This window comes from Anastrepha obliqua, chromosome 6, assembly GCF_027943255.1.
Source record: "Anastrepha obliqua isolate idAnaObli1 chromosome 6, idAnaObli1_1.0, whole genome shotgun sequence".
Lineage (NCBI taxonomy): Eukaryota > Metazoa > Arthropoda > Insecta > Diptera > Tephritidae > Anastrepha > Anastrepha obliqua.
Window position 1 is genome coordinate 55,246,893 of NC_072897.1, and position 19,022 is coordinate 55,265,914.

Below are 19,022 nucleotides of genomic sequence, written 5' to 3' on the forward strand. Positions count from 1 at the left end.
AATCACTCCCAACGATTCTAAAGAAGTTTTCACTTCAAAAAGTTTATTCCAAAAAGGAACAAAATCCCATGTTATTTAAATGGGAAATATATATCGTGTTTGGGGCAAGGTTTATTCTGAATATTAAGAGCTGATTTTGATCTGATAATTTTTCTTAGACGGAAAACTAAAAGTTTAGGGGGCGTCGCAACAAAAATAATCAAATTGGTAAATAACGGACACCCTAATATGCATGTATATGCAGACATGGCCGTGGAAATGGCGACAAAAGGCTTTGTGTTCTCGTCGAGGTAATAATTGAATTATTTTTATTTCAAGTTTACAGAAGGAATTGTTAGTACTTTAAGTAGGTTTAATTATTTTAATAATAAAAAAATGAATTTAAATATAAAAATGTGAAACAAGTGAAATTTAAAGGAAGATAAAAACGAAGCGACTGATTCTTGAATTTTTTCTGCGCTGACGTTGTGGTTTTGAGTATAGTACGTAGATTCTGGTTACTCTCGTTGATTTCTTCTTCTTCTTAATTGGCGCTATAACCACTTACGCGATTTTGGCCGAGTTTCACAAAGCGCGCCAGTCGTTTCTTTCTCCTGCTAACCGGCGCCAGTTGGACACACCAAGTGAAGCCAAGTCCTTCTCCACCTGATCTTTCCAACGCAGAAGAAGCCGTCCTCTTCCTCTGCTACCACCAGCTGGTACCGCATTGAATACTTTCAAAGCCGGAGCGTTTGTATCCATTCGGACGATATGACCCAGCCAACGTAGCCGCTGGATCTTTATTCGCTGCGCTATGTCTATGTCGTCGTAAAGCTCATACAGCTCATCGTTCCATCGTCTGCGATATTCGCCGTTGCCAACATGCAAGGTTCCAAAAATCTTACGCAGAATTTTTCTCTCGAACACTCCAAGCGTCGCTTCATCGGATGTTGTCATCGTCCAAGCTTCTGCGCCATACGTTAGGTCGTGATGAGAACCTTGTAGAGTGTTAGTTTTGTTCGTCGAGAGAGGACTTTACTGCTCAATTGCCTACTTAGTCCAAAGTAGCACTTGTTGGCAAGAGAGATTCTACGTTGGATTTCATGGCTGACATTGTTATCGGTGTTAATGCTGGTTCCTCAATAAACGAAGTCCTTTACAACCTCGAAATCATAACTGGCTCCTTATCCAGTTTGGAGAAGGCAGAACTAACAGAGCGGTTGTTAAGGCCGATGATGTCAATATCAACGGCATACTCCAACAATTGTACGCTGTTATAAAATATTGTACCTGAGCGATTAAGTTCTGCGGCTCGTACAATGCTCTCCAACATCAGGTTAAAGAAGTCACTCGACAGCGAGTCACCCTGTCTGAAAGCTCATTTGGTATCAAACGTTCCGGAGAGGTCCTTCCCAATTCTGACGGCGCTGCTGGTGTTGAGCAACGTCATCTTGCATAGCCGTATTAGTTTTGTGGGGATACCAAATTCAGACATCGCGGCATACAGATAACTCCTTTCCGTACTGTCGAATTCAGCTTAGAAATCGACGAAAAGATGGTGTGTATCGATTCTCCTTTCGTGGGTATTTTTTAAGATTTGGCGTATTGGGAATATTTGGTCGATGGTAGACTTTCCAGGTCTAAAGCCACACTAATAACATCCAATCAGTTGGTTGGCGGTGGGCTTCAGCCTTTCACACAATACGCTCGCTAGAACCTTATGGGCGATATTTAGAAGACCAATCCCGCGGTAATTGGCACAGATTGCGGTATCACCCTTCTTATGGATTGGGCAGAGCACACTTAAATTCCAATCGGCAGGCATGCTTTCATCCGACCATATTTAGCATAGGAGTTAATACATGCACCTTACCAGCTCCTCGCCGCCACGTTTCAATAGCTCAGCCGGCAGTCCGTCGGCGCCTGCGGCTTTGTTGTTCTTTAGCCGTGATATCGCTTTTCTCACCTCGTCATGGTCGAGTAGCGAAATGTCAATTCCGTCGTCGACGATTGGGGTATCGGGATCTTCGCATTCTCTGTGACATGCGCAGCTATCACTGTTTAACAGGTTCGAGGAGTGTTCCCTCCATAATTTATGATTGCTCTGTACGTCACTCACCAGATCGCTGTCTTTGTTCTTACAGGAAAACGCCCCGGTCTTAAAACCTTCTGTAAGCCGCCGGACTTTCTGGTAGAATTTTCGGGCGTTGTTCCTGTTAGCCAGCATCTCAAGCTCTTCCTACTCACGTATTTCGGCCTCTCGTTTCTTCTTTCGGATAATACGTCTCTCTTCCTTCTTCCATCTATCACAACATGATCGATCTGGTTTCGTGTTTTTCGATCAGGAGACAGCCAGGCGGCTTGGCGAATCTTCTTATGCTGGAATCTGGTGCTGCAGACTACCATGTTTCGGGCCCCGCGAAGTCGATCAGCCTCTGTCCGTTACCGGATGTTTCGTTGTGCAGGCTGAATTTTCCGACTGTGGGACCAAAAATTCCCTCCTTGCCCACTCTGGCATTGAAGTCGCCCATAGGAACGTTCCAGGCGCTCATAGAAGGAATCTTTGGTCGCATCGTCCTTCTCTTCCGTCGGGGCGTGGGCGCAAATTAGCGATATGTTGAAAAATCTGGCTTTGATGCGGATTGTTGCGAGACGCTCGTCCACCGGAGTGAACGACAGTACTTGGCGACGAAGTCTCTCTCCCACAACAAATCCGACACCGAATTTGCGCTCCTTTACATGGCAGCTGTAGTAGACGTCGCAAGGTCCTAAGGTTTTCTTGTCTTGCCCCGTCCATCGCATCTCTTATATGGCAGTGATGTTAGCCTTTACTCTCACGAGGACATCAACCAGCCGGGCAGAGGCACCTTCCCCATTAAGGGACCGGACATTCCAGGTGCATGCCCTCAAATCATAGTCCTTAGTTCGTTTGCAGGGGTCGACATCAGTATAGGGAGGTCTCATCCGAGGCTTTTTTAAACTTTTCATTGGGGGGGATTTTTAAGTGGCGGGTCCCAAACCCAACGCACAACCAGCTATCCTGGAATGTTTCGCCTTCTCACGTTAGCTCACTCTCGAACGGATGTTCGGAAGCTACCCAGACGATACGTGGGCTAATCCCGGACGTTGTGAGCTGCTTGAACCATATGCAGAAGAATCGTCCTGGCCACTCCCAAGTGAATGGCGATCAGTAACTTTCCCCACTTGCGAGGACTTCTACACATGGAACCATCCTCCTCTCGTTGATTTACGAATTCGAAATTTGTTTGGCTTTTTATCCATTTGTTTTAAATGCTATCATTACGTTCATTTACAAAATTGTGCAAAATACAGCAACATTTTATTACTGACGATGCATTTTTTAGTCATTATCAATGCCTTTACCAATACTTCTAAACCTTTCTTTCAAGTTACCGAAAGCATTCTCTACGACTCTTCTAGACTTGGAAAGTTGGTAAGGTAGAGTTGTAAGGGTAAGGCTTCATTAGAAACTCTGTAAAGCGAAACGCTTACTCTCCTAGCACAACGACTGGAACATTTGTACCAAAAATTGGTTTCGTATTCTCGCTGAGAAGAGGGCTTTGAAGAATTTTGTTTAATAACGACTGCTCGAAAATTTGAGCAGCGACCGGGTGTCCCAACATTTATAGATATAAACCTATACCTATGAAAAATTAAGGTCAGTATTTTCATCGAACTTATATACAATATAAACAGTCCACCTGTAGTCAACCTAGGCTAGTAAAACATTGAGTACCAACCCTTATAGTTATAATAGTCTACAGCAGCACTGGCTGAAGGTCTTATTTCAATATGGCATCCATCTGGAGTTAATTAAACTTATATGAGATATTTGGGTATTAAGTAAAATATACACGCTTATCGACAGCACACAAACATTGTGGAAATCCAATTTTCTCAAATCCCTTAACACATTCTTCGATTTTCTCTTGGGTAAGAAATGTGCTGGGTAAATACTTAGGAGCGAGCTTATCCCAGACCGATGAACAAAAATCCTGTAAAATATTGCATACGCTTCCTTTTGATACTCCGAACAGTCTGCCGATCGTCCTGTATTCAGTTGAAAAACCAAGCGCATATAAAGCAATCGCGACACGTTTGTCTAAAGGGGTGCATTTCCTATACGTTGTATCAGTTTTTGCAATGGATATGACTTCGTTACATAAAAAGGCAAAGAAATCCCGGCTCATCCTAAAGCACTCCTTAAAAAACTGGTCGGTGCTGCCAGGCATGTCTAGCTCCCAGAACTTTCCATGCCTCACCTAGAAGACACGCGTTACTTATTATATTCACTAATAAAAACAAAAACAAACACAATTAGTTACGTGTGTCCATAAACTTTTTGGCCTGTTCCTTCTAATTATACAATGTAATACCAAATTTTGCATGCGTATTGCTGCCATAATTTTTTGCAACCTCAGTAAATGTCGCATACGGATTTGATTGAACTGTTTATTATTAGCAGCCAATCGCGGAATTAAATTAGATATTCCTTCTCCTTGTACTTTCTTCATATCGTTAATAATAATTAAAGAAACCAAAAACACCGAAATATTCCACCAAAATAATTTCTATGAAGAAAAACCTCTCAAAGCAATGTTCTCAGCTGATTGTCAGTTTTGCAGGTAATTTACCATATGTGAACGGGTAGATTCATTTGGTGGATTTATAGGTGATTAATGCATATGTGAACGTATTATTACACTATAGGGATAGACACGTACCGAGCAGAAATCGATAAGTTAATGAAGGACAATAATGTCATAGGACCGTTACCCTTCACTACAACAATTGAAGCTAGCATACGGACAGATACAAAGGATCTTATATGGACCAAACAATATACAAGTAATATAAATGACGCAGAATTCGTAATAAGGAGAGAGGGAATAATACAAAAAAGCTACGGTCCATACAATTCACCCATGTTAACCGTACATAAGAAAGGTATAGATGAGAGCGAAACCCCAAAAGAGGTATGGTTAGATTTTAGGAAATTAAACGAACATACGATACCAGACCTAAATATTACGCTGCAAAACTTTGGGAAAACCAAATTTTTCACTATACTTGATTTGGAGTCCGGTTTTCATCAAATTAAGATTAAAGAAAGTGACAGAGAGAAAACAGAGTTTTGAGTGAATTGAGGTAAATATGAGTTCATTCGAATGCCTTTCGGAGTGAAGAATGACATCCTGCGCGACTTCATAGGTAAATTCGCATATCTTTACATTGACGATGTAATCATTTACGCCTCACCCTATGAAGAGCATATGAAACACATCCGAACTATTTTTAACGCTTTAAATAATGCCTCTTTAAAAGTGTCCAATGAAAAGTCAAAATTTTTCATGGAAGACGTAGAATACTTAGGTCATATTGTAAAGCACAATAGATTTTCAACTGATCCGAATAAAATAAAAACGATAGAAAATTACCCAAAACCAGAAACCCTCAAAGGCCTCAGAGAATTCTTAGGACTTACTGGATGCAATAGAAAATTCGTAAAAAACTATGCAGCTCTAGCTAAACACTTAACTTAACATCTTAAAGTGGATAATTCTAATATCGGAAAAAATAAATGAAAGAAGGCAAAAATTAGTTTTGACCAAACAGCCATAGAAACCATAAATAAACTGAAAAATTGCTTAAAGGAGCAGGGGGAATTATGCCAGCCAAATTGTGAGAAAGCTTTTGAACTCACTACAGACGTTTCCCAGATAGTCATTGGAGCTGTATTGAGTCAAAATAAACATCCAATTTATTTTTTATCACCCCACACAGTACCACAGAACAAAATTATAGTACCAACGAGTAAGAGTTATTCGCTATTGTATTATATGGTCGCTACAAAAATTACGAAATTACATATACGGCATAGCCGACTTAACCATATATACCGACCATCAATCGCTTACTTACGCCATATCGAAAAGAATCCGAATCATAAACTAGAGAGAGGGAAAAATATTATCGAAGACTATGGAGCAAAAGTCGTGTATAAACCAGGCGCACAAAATGTTGTAGCTGACGCCTTGTCACGACAAATAATTAACACTTCTTCTATAGGTACTGCACACTCATCTGATAGTTCATACAACGACATAATCAAGGCAGTACGCCAACCGCTAAATGCCTACGGTATCCAAATTGCATTGATGGCAAACACACAACAGAATGAGACAAGTTCGCGTATTATATTTCAAAGTAAAATGCGTCACACAATAACCATTACTGACGAAAATTATCTGATAACCGAATTAAAAAGGTTTTTGCAACCGAAAAAATCGCAGCAATACATACAACAGCTGAGGATTTATTTAGATACGGACAAATTATAAAAAACACGTTCACAGATATAAAATTCGTATATACACCAAATAAACTCGAAGACATAACACAACCAGATAGACAGTTATATTAGAATTAGTTAAACAAACACACGAGCGAGCACACAGGGAATACAACTTTCATAACCCTCTGTACATACATAGGTAGTTGCCAATAGAATGATTGTAATATTTACTATATCAAGCATCCCACGCTTTTAACTCTAATTTGAATTACTCTATTTGTATCTTAATTTTTGTCATAGGCCCCTATTATGAGTTGCATTCGATCTTCGATATTCGTTGGTTGTCGAAGATCGAAAATCGAATGTCAATTTGGTATTATGAGCGGTGCAACTCTGTCGAAATTTTCGTTGAATACCGAATTTAGAGTCGAATGCCATTTTGCTTTCGATTGTGGAGCGTACTGTGGGAAAACTTGTTAAAATGTAAGTTGTTTGCGATTATTTATTGTTTTATAGTAACCAAATAATAAATATATACTAATTTTGTTAATTTTATGCAGGTCGAAAGTCGTGAATACCAAACAGCAACTAGAAAAACTAGTTGCATTAATGGAAGAGAATCCACAATTTGCAAAAGGGATTTGCAGCAAAGTACATGCAGCCAAAAAATGGGAAGAATTCACAACGGAGCTGAATTGCTTGGGACCACCAATTAGAACGGCAGCAAAATGGATTAAGGTTAATAATGGTTTTTTTTTTTGTGTGATGTTTATATAAATACATTTTTCCCTTGGCAGGTATGGGCTGACATGAAGTCAAAAGCGAAAAAAAATGTCGCAAAACAAAGCTGAGCTCCGAGCAACAGGTGGGGGCCCTAACAAACTTCAGGGACTTTCAAATACTGAAGAAAGCATAATCGGTTTGCTGCAATTTGATGTCTGCGTAAATCCGCCTGGGGTGGAATTTGGCCTGGATACAACTACCAGTGACCAGTTCACAGTTTTGTCCGCGTCAAATCCCAGCCCAGAGCTTCTGGTCCAAAACTATGAGGAAAGTGAAGCCGATTTAAATTTAAATGTTCACGAGGAGCCAGCAGGAAAAACCAGAACAAACAAAAAGTCTCAAAAAGCAGAGAGATTGAGGTTACTGGAGTTGCAGACTGATGGCCAAAAACAATTTTATGAACAAATGATATCTACATTGCACAAAATCAAGCAAAGTGCTGCAGAAACAGCGGAATACTCAAAAAAAATTTACGAGTTAAAAAAAAAACGCAACCGACGAACTCTTGCAACTAAAACGGGAGAAATTGTGCATTTACAAAGAAGAAGTTCTAAAAAAGCAACAAGACCGCAGATCAAAACTACAATTAAAAGTAGCAATTTTAGAGATCAAAAAGAAATTGCTATCGAAATAATTTTTATAGGCCCCTATTATGAGCAACATTCGATCTTCGACCGTTGTCGAAAGTGCTGATCGAACGAATTTTCATTTGGTATTATGGTGCTCATTCGTTGAAGAATAGGACTATTGTGAATTTCGATCGCTCGACGCATTTACAATAGCTAATTTTTTCTCAGCTGATACAGCAAATCAAAATAAAAGAAAAATCGGTTGTGTTGAAATTCTTTGCTAACATTATTTTTAAAAGTTAAAAAAAGTAATTTATGTGAAAATGAGTACAACGGAGTTGTGGTTCGACGATTCATCGGACGATGAAAGATTAGTGGAACTAGCTAGAAGTAGAAAACAGTTGAGGGACGCCTCCAACCCCCTATGGCTTCCACTGAGTAAGTTCAGAATTTTCAAAATGTGTTGACGTACTTAATATTACAGAAATTTCCTTACAGATTTTTAAAGAACTTTAGATTATCTAAAGAGGCGTTTGTGAACCTACTGTCACTACAGAAAACCAGTTGCAGCAGTGCACCCGAGCCAAATCGATTCCTAATATTTTAAAGCTGGCCACAGTTCTGCGATTTTGTGCTCAGGGATCGTACCAATTGAGTATTGGTAATGAAGGTATGATAGGACTTGCTCAACCCACTGTGTCTGTTGTGCTATCAGAAATAATAGATGTCCTGGAAAATTATATTTGCCAAAGATGGGTAAAATTTAGTAGCACAGAGACTGATCTGCAACAAAGAAAAGCATATTTTTATAGCAAATACTGGATTCCAGGAATAATTGGCTGTGTTGATGGCACGCATGTTAAAATTGTCGCTCCCAGGAAAGAAGTTCAGCATTTGTATTACAACAGGAAGGGATTCTACAGCATTAATGCTATGATTGTAAGTAGACATTTGCATATATTTAAATATGAGTCATAAATTCTAAATGCGAATAATGTAAATTTTAGGTTTGTGATCATACAATGAAAATAACCTATATAAATGCGAAAAATCCAGGAGCTACTCATGACTCCATGGCTTTCAACATGTCGCCATTGAAAGCGTATTTAGAGGAGCAACATCTCAATGGCCGTCGCAATACTTGGCTCCTCGGTATGTAATAAACACCAATTGAAACTCCGTTTTTAATAATTTTTGTCTGTCTCAGGTGATGCTGGATACGCTCTAAAACCTTATTTAATGACGCCGTTCAGAAACTCTGAGGAAGGGTCTCCACAAAGGACCTACAACAAACAGCATGCCAAAGCGAGAAGTATAATTGAGAGAACAATTGGAGTCCTGAAAAATCGATTTAGATGTTTGTTGCAGGCAAGAGCTCTTCACTATTCTCCAAAAAAAGCAACACAAATTATTAATGTGTGTGCAGCTTTGCACAACATTTGCTTGTTTTATAATGTTCAACTTCCGGATGAAGAGTTATCCGACGAGACCCTCAACGATGATGCTGAAGATATTGAAGTGGAGTCAAATAACGGAGAAGCAGAACACATAAGGAATGAAATTCTTAGAATATTATAAAAAAATCTAAAAAGTATTAAATAGAAACCTTTATGCCACAGTTTCTGTTTTATTTTTGTTATAAATTTTCTTTATTCAGTTATTCATCATTAGAAAAAAATATGTATTTCAGCTCTACGTATTTCAATTTGCTATTTAGTTCAAAATCAATCTCATTTCTTTAATAAAAAACATTAATTCATTTGTTTAACCTACTTTAAATATATACAGTCTTTTTTCCTAATACTAATATAAAACAAAAAATATCACTTCAGTTTCCTTAACACTAAATATAAAAATTATTTCGATAGCAATTTCTTTTTTATCTCTAAAATTGCTACTTTTAATTGTAGTTTTGATCTGCGGTCTTGTTGCTTCTTCAGAACTTCTGCTTTGTAAACGCGCAATTTCTCCCGTTTTAGTTGCAAGAGTTCGTCGGTTGCGTTTTTTTTTAACTCGTAATTTTTTTTTGAGTATTCCGCTGTTTCTGCAGCACTTTGCTTGATTTTGTGCAATGTAGATATCATTTGTTCATAAAATTGTTTTTGGCCATCAGTCTGCAACTCCAGTAACCTCAATCTCTCTGCTTTTTGAGACTTTTTGTTTGTTCTGGTTTTTCCTGCTGGCTCCTCGTGAACATTTAAATTTAAATCGGCTTCACTTTCCTCATAGTTTTGGACCAGAAGCTCTGGGCTGGGATTTGACGCGGACAAAACTGTGAACTGGTCACTGGTAGTTGTATCCAGGCCAAATTCCACCCCAGGCGGATTTACGCAGACATCAAATTGCAGCAAACCGATTATGCTTTCTTCAGTATTTGAAAGTCCCTGAAGTTTGTTAGGGCCCCCACCTGTTGCTCGGAGCTCAGCTTTGTTTTGCGACATTTTTTTTCGCTTTTGACTTCATGTCAGCCCATACCTGCCAAGGGAAAAATGTATTTATATAAACATCACACAAAAAAAAAAAACCATTATTAACCTTAATCCATTTTGCTGCCGTTCTAATTGGTGGTCCCAAGCAATTCAGCTCCGTTGTGAATTCTTCCCATTTTTTGGCTGCATGTACTTTGCTGCAAATCCCTTTTGCAAATTGTGGATTCTCTTCCATTAATGCAACTAGTTTTTCTAGTTGCTGTTTGGTATTCACGACTTTCGACCTGCATAAAATTAACAAAATTAGTATATATTTATTATTTGGTTACTATAAAACAATAAATAATCGCAAACAACTTACATTTTAACAAGTTTTCCCACAGTACGCTCCACAATCGAAAGCAAAATGGCATTCGACTCTAAATTCGGTATTCAACGAAAATTTCGAAAGGGTTACACCGCTCATAATACCAAATTGACATTCGATTTTCGATCTTCGACAACCAACGAATGTCGAAGATCGAATGCAACTCATAATAGGGGCCATATTTAGTGTTAAGGAAACTGAAGTGATATTTTTTGTTTTATATTAGTATTAGGGAAAAAGACTGTATACATTTAAAGTAGGTTATTTATAGGTATTTTTTATACTTACATAGCTTTAAGCTATGTGCCTTAAAGAAACTGAAGTGATATTTTTTGTTTTATATTAGTATAAGGAAAAGACTGTATATATTTAAAGTAGGTTAAACAAATGAATTAATGTTTTTTATTAAAGAAATGAGATTGATTTTGAACTAAATAGCAAATTGAAATACGTAGAGCTGAAATACATATTTTTTTCTAATGATGAATAACTGAATAAAGAAAATTTATAACAAAAATAAAACAGAAACTGTGGCATAAAGGTTTCTATTTAATACTTCTTAAATTTTTTTATAATATTCTAAGAATTTCATTTCTTATGTGTTCTGCTTCTCCGTTATTTGACTCCACTTCAATATCTGCAGCATCATCGTTGAGGGTCTCGTCGGATAACTCTTCATCCGGAAGTTGAACATTATAAAACAAGCAAATGTTGTGCAAAGCTGCACACACATTAATAATTTGTGTTGCTTTTTTTGGAGAATAGTGAAGAGCTTTTGCCTGCAACAAACATCTAAATCGATTTTTCAGGACTCCAGTTGTTCTCTCAATTATACTTCTCGCTTTGGCATGCTGTTTGTTGTAGGTCCTTTGTGGAGACCCTTCCTCAGAGTTTCTGAACGGCGCCATTAAATAAGGTTTTAGAGCGTATCCAGCATCACCTGAGACAGACAAAAATTATTAAAAACGGAGTTTCAATTGGTGTTTATTACATACCGAGGAGCCAAGTATTGCGACGGCCATTGAGATGTTGCTCCTCTAAATACGCTTTCAATGGCGACATGTTGAAAGCCATGGAGTCATGAGTAGCTCCTGGATTTTTCGCATTTATATAGGTTATTTTCATTGTATGATCACAAACCTAAAATTTACATTATTCGCATTTAGAATTTATGACTCATATTTAAATATATGCAAATGTCTACTTACAATCATAGCATTAATGCTGTAGAATCCCTTCCTGTTGTAATACAAATGCTGAACTTCTTTCCTGGGAGCGACAATTTTAACATGCGTGCCATCAACACAGCCAATTATTCCTGGAATCCGGTATTTGCTATAAAAATGTGCTTTTCTTTGTTGCAGATCAGTCTCTGTGCTACTAAATTTTACCCATCTTTGGCAAATATAATTTTCCAGGACATCTATTATTTCTGATAGCACAACAGACACAGTGGGTTGAGCAAGTCCTATGATACCTTCATTACCAATACTCAATTGGTACGATCCCTGAGCACAAAATCGCAGAACTGTGGCTAGCTTTAAAATATTAGGAATCGATTTGGCTCGGGTGCACTGCTGCAACTGGTTTTCTGTAGTGACAGTAGGTTCACAAACGCCTCTTTAGATAATCTAAAGTTCTTTAAAAATCTGTAAGGAAATTTCTGTAATATTAAGTACGTCAACACATTTTGAAAATACTAAACTTAACTAACTCAGTGAAAGCCATTTCTAGGGGGTTGGATGCGTCCCTCAACTGCTTCCTACATTTAGCTAGTTCCGCTAATCTTTCATTGTCCGATGAATCGTCGAACCACAACTCCGTTGTACTCATTTTCACATAAATAACTTTTATTAACTTTTAAAAATAATGTTAGCAAAGAATTTCAACACAACCGATTTTTCTTTTATTTTGATTTGCTGTATCAGCTGAGAAAAAATTATCTATTGTAAATACGTCTAGCGATCGAAATTCACAATAGTCCTATTCTTCAACGAATGAGCACCATAATACCAAATGAAAATTCGTTCGATCAGCACTTTCGACTACAGTCGGAAATCGAATATTGCTCATAATAGGGGCCATAATTCTGTTCTGAGGTAGTTGACTATGACTGATCGTTCGATTTGCTATTACTTCATTATAGGTCGCTTTGTCATTAAAATTTATTTTCTACTTTTTAGTTCGATTAGCAATAAAAGCGTGTTTTTTAGTTTTTTTTTAACTATTTTTTATTTTCTAATTTTTTAGTTTGATTAGCAGTAACAACTTGCTTTTTTAGTTTTTTTACACTATTATGTATTTAGTTTGATTTATCAATCCGTCTTATGGTGGACATGTGGTATTGAAATGTCTTACGAATCATTTCGTAATCTAATCATTTCATTTAAAGCCTCACTGTTGCATGGAGTTTTTCCAGTTAGCTTAGAGCAATCAAGTTCTTCGATCCGCATACCGTCTAAAGATCTTACACGACTAAGTGCTACATAGGCCTGTCCAGCAGCAAACAGTCGCGAGCCTAGATAAATGACTGCATGATCAACTGTACAACCTTGCATCTTGTGAACGGTCGAAGTCCAACTCAGGATTAAGGGCAACATCCGTCTCTCAGCAGTTCCATAGCTATATTTCGCTGGGAACTGTATCGATATCGGTTTAATCATGTGCACACCATCAGAACCGAAGTCGATACGGACTGACGGGATGTCTTCCGCGTATAGTTGGTCTCTGCGAAAATTTGGCCAGATGATTTCAGTGATAAAACCCATATTGCCATTCACTAAACCTTTTGACACGTCAATGTTCGACCTCAACATCACTTTAGCCCCTACGAATATTTTCAGTTCTTTCGGAAGACCTCCTGTTTTATTAATATCATTAGGTATCACAGAATTTAAGTCCTTGTTACCTAAATTACGAGTGGCATCAATAAGTTGGTCTTGTGCTTTTATTGTATAAATAACTGTCCCTTTATTCTCAAAACTCTGGAGAACTTTTTCATTGTGTCTAGCAACTTGATCATTCGTTGGGTAAATTCTTAATGCTTTCTCAATCGAAAATTCATTAGTCGCATCCGTTGAAACTTTTTCCAGAAGGATTTCAAGTTGTCTAGACGTCATTTCTCCAACTCGTAGGGCATTAAGTACATCTATAAATGTTGTGTCTCCTTGTTGACGCATGTTTTGTTTAAGTTCAACCAGACCGAACTGTCGCCACAAATGTGTAGCTGGCTTCATATGATCTGGTTGTTGAAAAACTTGATGTCCTCTAACAGGTGGTAACTGCATTAGGTCACCAAAGAGTATCACGTTTATGCCACCAAAACAAGCGTCTGCGATTTTCAGTTGTCGCAAACGAGAGTCGATCATACAAAGCATCTCAAAGGGTATCATAGAAATTTCATCTATGAACAGAAACTCAATATTTTGCCATAATTGACGCATTCCTCTCAAATAATTACCGGTAAGAAGTGGCATGCTTACAATTACTCCATCTTTTTGTACTGGTAGTTTTAACAGCCGGTGTAGCGTTGTACCACCGATTAATCGTGCTGCAACTCCAGTTAAAGCACCGACTTTTACCACCGGTTTTCCATAACATCGGTTGATATGGTTTTTCAATAGATTAAAGAGGAATGTTTTCCCGGTGCCTGCTCCACCAGTTACGAAAATTTTCTCCCGTTTCATATCACCATTGAGTTTATTCTTAATACTCTCTGTGACAAGAACAACTAATTGTCTTTGATCAACATTCATCGCATTTTGCGCTCTTTGGAATTGATCATTGCTCATTTCTTTCTCTGGTAACTCTTCCTCTTCAAGTTCAGGATTTATAATCTCTGGCTGCTCCAAAATTTCGAAAGCATGTATCTGATTGAATGCATTTTCAAGCTGTTGGTCCCGCTCTCGATGTTGGCACATATGTCTACTTGTTTCCCTTAAACGACTCTCTTGAGCTACAAAAGCTGCTTTGGCATTATCGAAGCCTTCAAGTATTTCAGTTTCCGAACGATAAGGCATATATTGAAGAAGTAAGCTGTAGGAAAAGTTTTCTGGATCCGAAGCTGCTATAAAATATGGCACTCTGACAACTGCAGGAACATTTCTCACAACCATTTTGCTTTTATCCAACAGAGTGATGAGTGGGCGACGCATGTTTGTTTGTTCCTCATAGGCATCATGGTCTACGCTTTCCTCGGTATCGCTTAACTTTTTCGGAAAATGTGGTTCAAACAACATAGCAAACTCTGTAAGGCTCATGTTCGCAAAATCGTAGTCAGGATGTTGTAATGGACGTTTTTCATATCTTTCAAAGATATTGCTGTAGTAACCAATTGCGTGTCCGCTTCTATCGAATTGCAATACTCTGTAACGCTGTTCTGGCTTTCTTGTGTTTAGGAAGACACAATGTCGCGAACTGTTTCGTAATGGGATATGACAAAGCCGATATGTACATTCGGCAGCTGATACTTGTCGTTCACGAAGAATCTTCATACATATCTTGAAGAGTTTGCGTGAAAGGTCAGTCTCTTCGCGTTGGATTTGTTGTATTGCCTGTGCAATTCCAGCATCGACACCCTCTGGTTCTGCTTTCGATAGATACTTTGCAATATAGTATGCTATCGGTTGGGGCTCCTATGCATCTAATTTGGGGCAATAGTTCATTTAAAGCTGATCTCCAATAGGTTGCAGAACCTCTCAAATTCTTGAGATAAAGGTAGACATCTTCAACAGCACCTTCTTGATTTACAATTTTCGTGCCACATGCTGATATCGTGCTTTTGATTCGATAATATTCAAAGAACGATAAAGCGTAAAAAAGATAATCGTTACGTTGGAATCTTGTGTCACTTCCCAAAATTCCAAACTGATAGTAGTCTAATGCTGTAATTTGAACAGCCCTCTGTTCTGCGAAACCACTCTTCCCATAGGGAAACAAAAAGTACCAGGCAAATTCTTCTGCTTTAAGTTCATGGCCCACATTGACGATGTTATCTCTCGTCTTGCGGGTAATTTCATTAAGGTTTGTATCTCATCTTCGACATTAGGAGGCATTACATCAATCGGTGCCATCATTGATGTCTGCAGTGGAATAGTTCGATCAGTTAAATTCTGTTGAAAAGTGATTATTGGGGATACTGCTGCTACCATCTCACTACTCTCACGTGTTTCTACCTCTTTAGAATCATCAAGTATATCCAAGACTTCAACATTGATGTAATCAAGAGTAAACTGTACATTTTTGCTGCCTGTTGTGCGTTTACATATCCTTACGAACTCGTCCAAATTATCACATTTAATAACGCAAGCTTTTCCATTATTGCCCTTTGCTGTAGCTCCCTTTTGGCCACAAGAATGTGAGTTGCTGGAGTAATATTTGTTATTATAATGCATTACTCCAAATGAATAACCCTCTGTTATTAGTATGCCTGCGTTATATACCATGAACATATCTTCCAAACTTTGGCGAAGAGTACTTCCAAGATTTCTTTCATTTAATTTCATTCAAGCTTCCACACAAACTAATTGTATTCTACACTAGCCTTAAGATTTCATATGTTGAATTTATATTAATTTTGCTATGGCAACACCGTGCTACTGGCATGAGCTGTCATTTCATTTTCAATTTGAATGTTTTTCTCTTTTTGGATCGGGCTCGTGTCGGTAACTAATTTAAAGTTGTAAATTTAATTTTCTTAACAATAAATCACAATAAATCAAAATTGGTGACCCCGAACGTTTTAAAAAAGCTATCGTATAAATTGTTGTCCATTATATTGAATTTTCGCCGCTTACTTGGAATTGCTGCCGTTTGTTTGCAAGTGCGCACATCGAAAATCCACATAACCACACCTTTCGTGGCACTTCGTGGCAAATTTTGCACACCATGTCTCTGAACGACAGCATGGCAATTAGCAATAGCGGTGCGGATGCTGCGCACAACGAAAATTATACCACAGCACCAAGAATCCCACATGGTAATAGCGGTTCGGATGCTGTGCATACCGAAAATTACAACACAGTACCACGAATTCCACTGCCGCAAATGAGTGAAGAGAACATTGAGGTCTACTTTTACGCCTTAGAATACTGGTTTCAAGCCTCGCTCATATATTCTGACTCCAGAAAATTCCATATCGTTTTAGCGAACCTTTCGCCGCCTAAACTACTTGAGCTTAGGTCGATCATCGAGACAGCACTGTCAACCGGAAAATATCGGTACATTAAGCAGAAGCTAACTGATCATTTCACTGATAGTCAGCAACGGCGCCTGCAGAAGGTGATCAAAGACATGCCGCTTGGCGACCGTAAACCAAGCGAACTTTTCAGTGAGACGAAGCGCGTTGCTGGCACCACGCTCAACGACAGCCTATTGCACGACTTGTGGGTAACGCGTCTTCCACCGTATGTACAAGCAGCTGTAATAGTAGCAAAAGTGCCTCTCGACGAAAAAGCTAAAATTGCTGATTCCATCGTGGAATCCATTGATTGGCAAAACGGTCATGTGGATGTTGTCTCTACACACAACGAAATTTCTAACCTCAAAAGCGAGATCGCAGAATTAACTCGAAACATGCAAAAGTATTTAACCTTGAAGGACCGTCCTCTTCGATCAAGGTCACCTTCTCGTGCAAGGAGCGTACGGCGCGACAACCGACATGCCACTTCGGGACATTCTTGTTGGTATCATCGGACATTTGCCGACAAAGCAACGAAGTGTCGCAAGCCATATGCGTTTTCCCAAAAACAATCATCTCAATAATGCTGCTCAGCTGCAGCGATTTCAGGTACCAGCAAACAACCTGAGATCGTTAAAAATTACCGGCTTCGTATCTTTGACTCTTCGTCGAAAATTAATTTTCTCATTGATACTGGCGCTGATGTGTCAGTAATACCGTCATATACTAGGGCAGCTAGATCTAACTCAACCGGGTTAAAATTGTTTGCCGCGAATGGTTCACCTATTAGAGTGTATGGTGAAGTCATTTTAAAATTAAATTTAAATTTACGCCGCGATTTCGTTTGGAATTTTTTGGTTGCCGACGTTTCTCATGCTATCATCGGCGCTGATTTTTTAAGTAATTTTGGAATTTTGGTCGACCTCAAGCGGAAATGCTTACGAGATAGTAAAACCGAATTAAAATCTGTTTGCGCAATTCATATGACACCTTCGGTGAGTGTCAAAACTGTCAACGCGGAATCAAATTTCGCTGATATTCTGCAAGAATTCGTTGATATCACCCGGCCAATACCAATGGGCACAACGACGAATTCCAATGTAGTTCATCGAATTATAACGCAAGGCCAGCCTGTCTTTTCGCGCCCGCGACGACTTTCGCCCGAAAAATTAGCAGCTGCCCGTGCTGAATTCGACTCACTTTTGAAATTAGGAATCTTCCGGCCATCAAGCAGCAGTTGGGCGAGTCCGCAACATATGGTGCGCAAAGCTGACGGATCGTGGAGACCCTGCGGGGATTACCGATCCCTCAATGCGCAAGCCGCGCCGGATCGTTACCCACTCCCGTTTTTGCAGGATTTCGCAAATGTCTTGGCAGGTAATAACACAATTTTTTCGAAAATTGATTTGCAGAAGGCATTCCATCAAGTCCCTGTACACCCCGATGACGTCTGTAAAACGGCCATCACTACGCCCTTCGGGCTATACGAATTTACAAAGATGACTTTCGATCTACGAAATGCAGCCCAGACGTTTCAACGCATAATAAACGAAGTTTTTCGTGGTCTTGGCACACTCCATTACCAAGGATGGCATTCGACCCCTAGAAATTCGCGTAGAAGCCCTTCGTAACTTTAAACGACCCACCGTCGCAAAAGAGTTGAAGCGGTTTCTAGCAATGCTAAACTTCTATCGGAGGTTCCTGCCGCATGCAATGGAAACTCAAAGGTTTCTCTTCGACATGATAGGCGCAAACAAGCGCTACGATTCTACTCCTCTATCCTGGTCCGACGAGGCTTCAAGTAATTTTGAAGCCTTCAAGGAGCAACTGGCGAAGAGTGCAATGCTAGCACCCCCCGTATCCAATGCGGAATTATCATTACGGGTCGACGCCTCAAATTTCGCCGCGGGTGCCGTGCTGAATCAGGTGGTGGATGGTAATATTCAACCGCTGGGTTTTTTCTCGAGGATGCACATACGACCGTGAACTGACAGCTTTGTACATGTCACTACGCCATTTTCGCTACATGGTAGAAGGCAGAATGTGCCACATCTACACCGACCACAAGCCGTTGGTGTAGGCATTTCATCAGCGTCGGACCGGCAAATAAGACAGCTCGACTTCATTTCACAAATAACGACAGATATTCGTCACGTTGAGGGTGAAAATAACGCCTCCGCTGATTTGATGTCGCGAATTAATTCGATCGACTACTCACCAATTGACTATACCCGCCTAGCTGTAGACCAAAATACGGATAATGAGATTCTGTCCCTGCTGTCAGGTAATAAGACTCATTCTCTTAAACTAACGAAATTTGCTGTCCCTTCTAGTTTGCGGAAAGAATACTGCGATTCGTCCACCAACAAAATACGTCCATTTATCACAAGCAAGTTCAGAT

General features: G+C 39.2%; 2 protein-coding genes across 2 annotated transcripts; both read left to right on the top strand.

The window, feature by feature from the left end:
- Nucleotides 1-8,399: 8,399 nt before the first annotated feature.
- Nucleotides 8,400-9,563, top strand: LOC129250546 (putative nuclease HARBI1). The gene is made up of 5 exons (XM_054890166.1): nt 8,400-8,403; nt 8,477-8,586; nt 8,655-8,799; nt 8,855-9,015; nt 9,558-9,563. The coding sequence occupies exons 1-5, from the start codon at nt 8,400-8,402 to the stop codon at nt 9,561-9,563; spliced, it is 426 nt and encodes a 141-aa protein (XP_054746141.1).
- A 6,766-nt stretch (nt 9,564-16,329) lies between these two features.
- On the top strand, nt 16,330-17,205 carry LOC129250547 (uncharacterized). The gene has a single exon (XM_054890167.1). It carries the CDS (start codon nt 16,330-16,332, stop codon nt 17,203-17,205), a length of 876 nt encoding a protein of 291 aa, XP_054746142.1.
- The last annotated feature ends 1,817 nt before the right edge of the window (nt 17,206-19,022 follow it).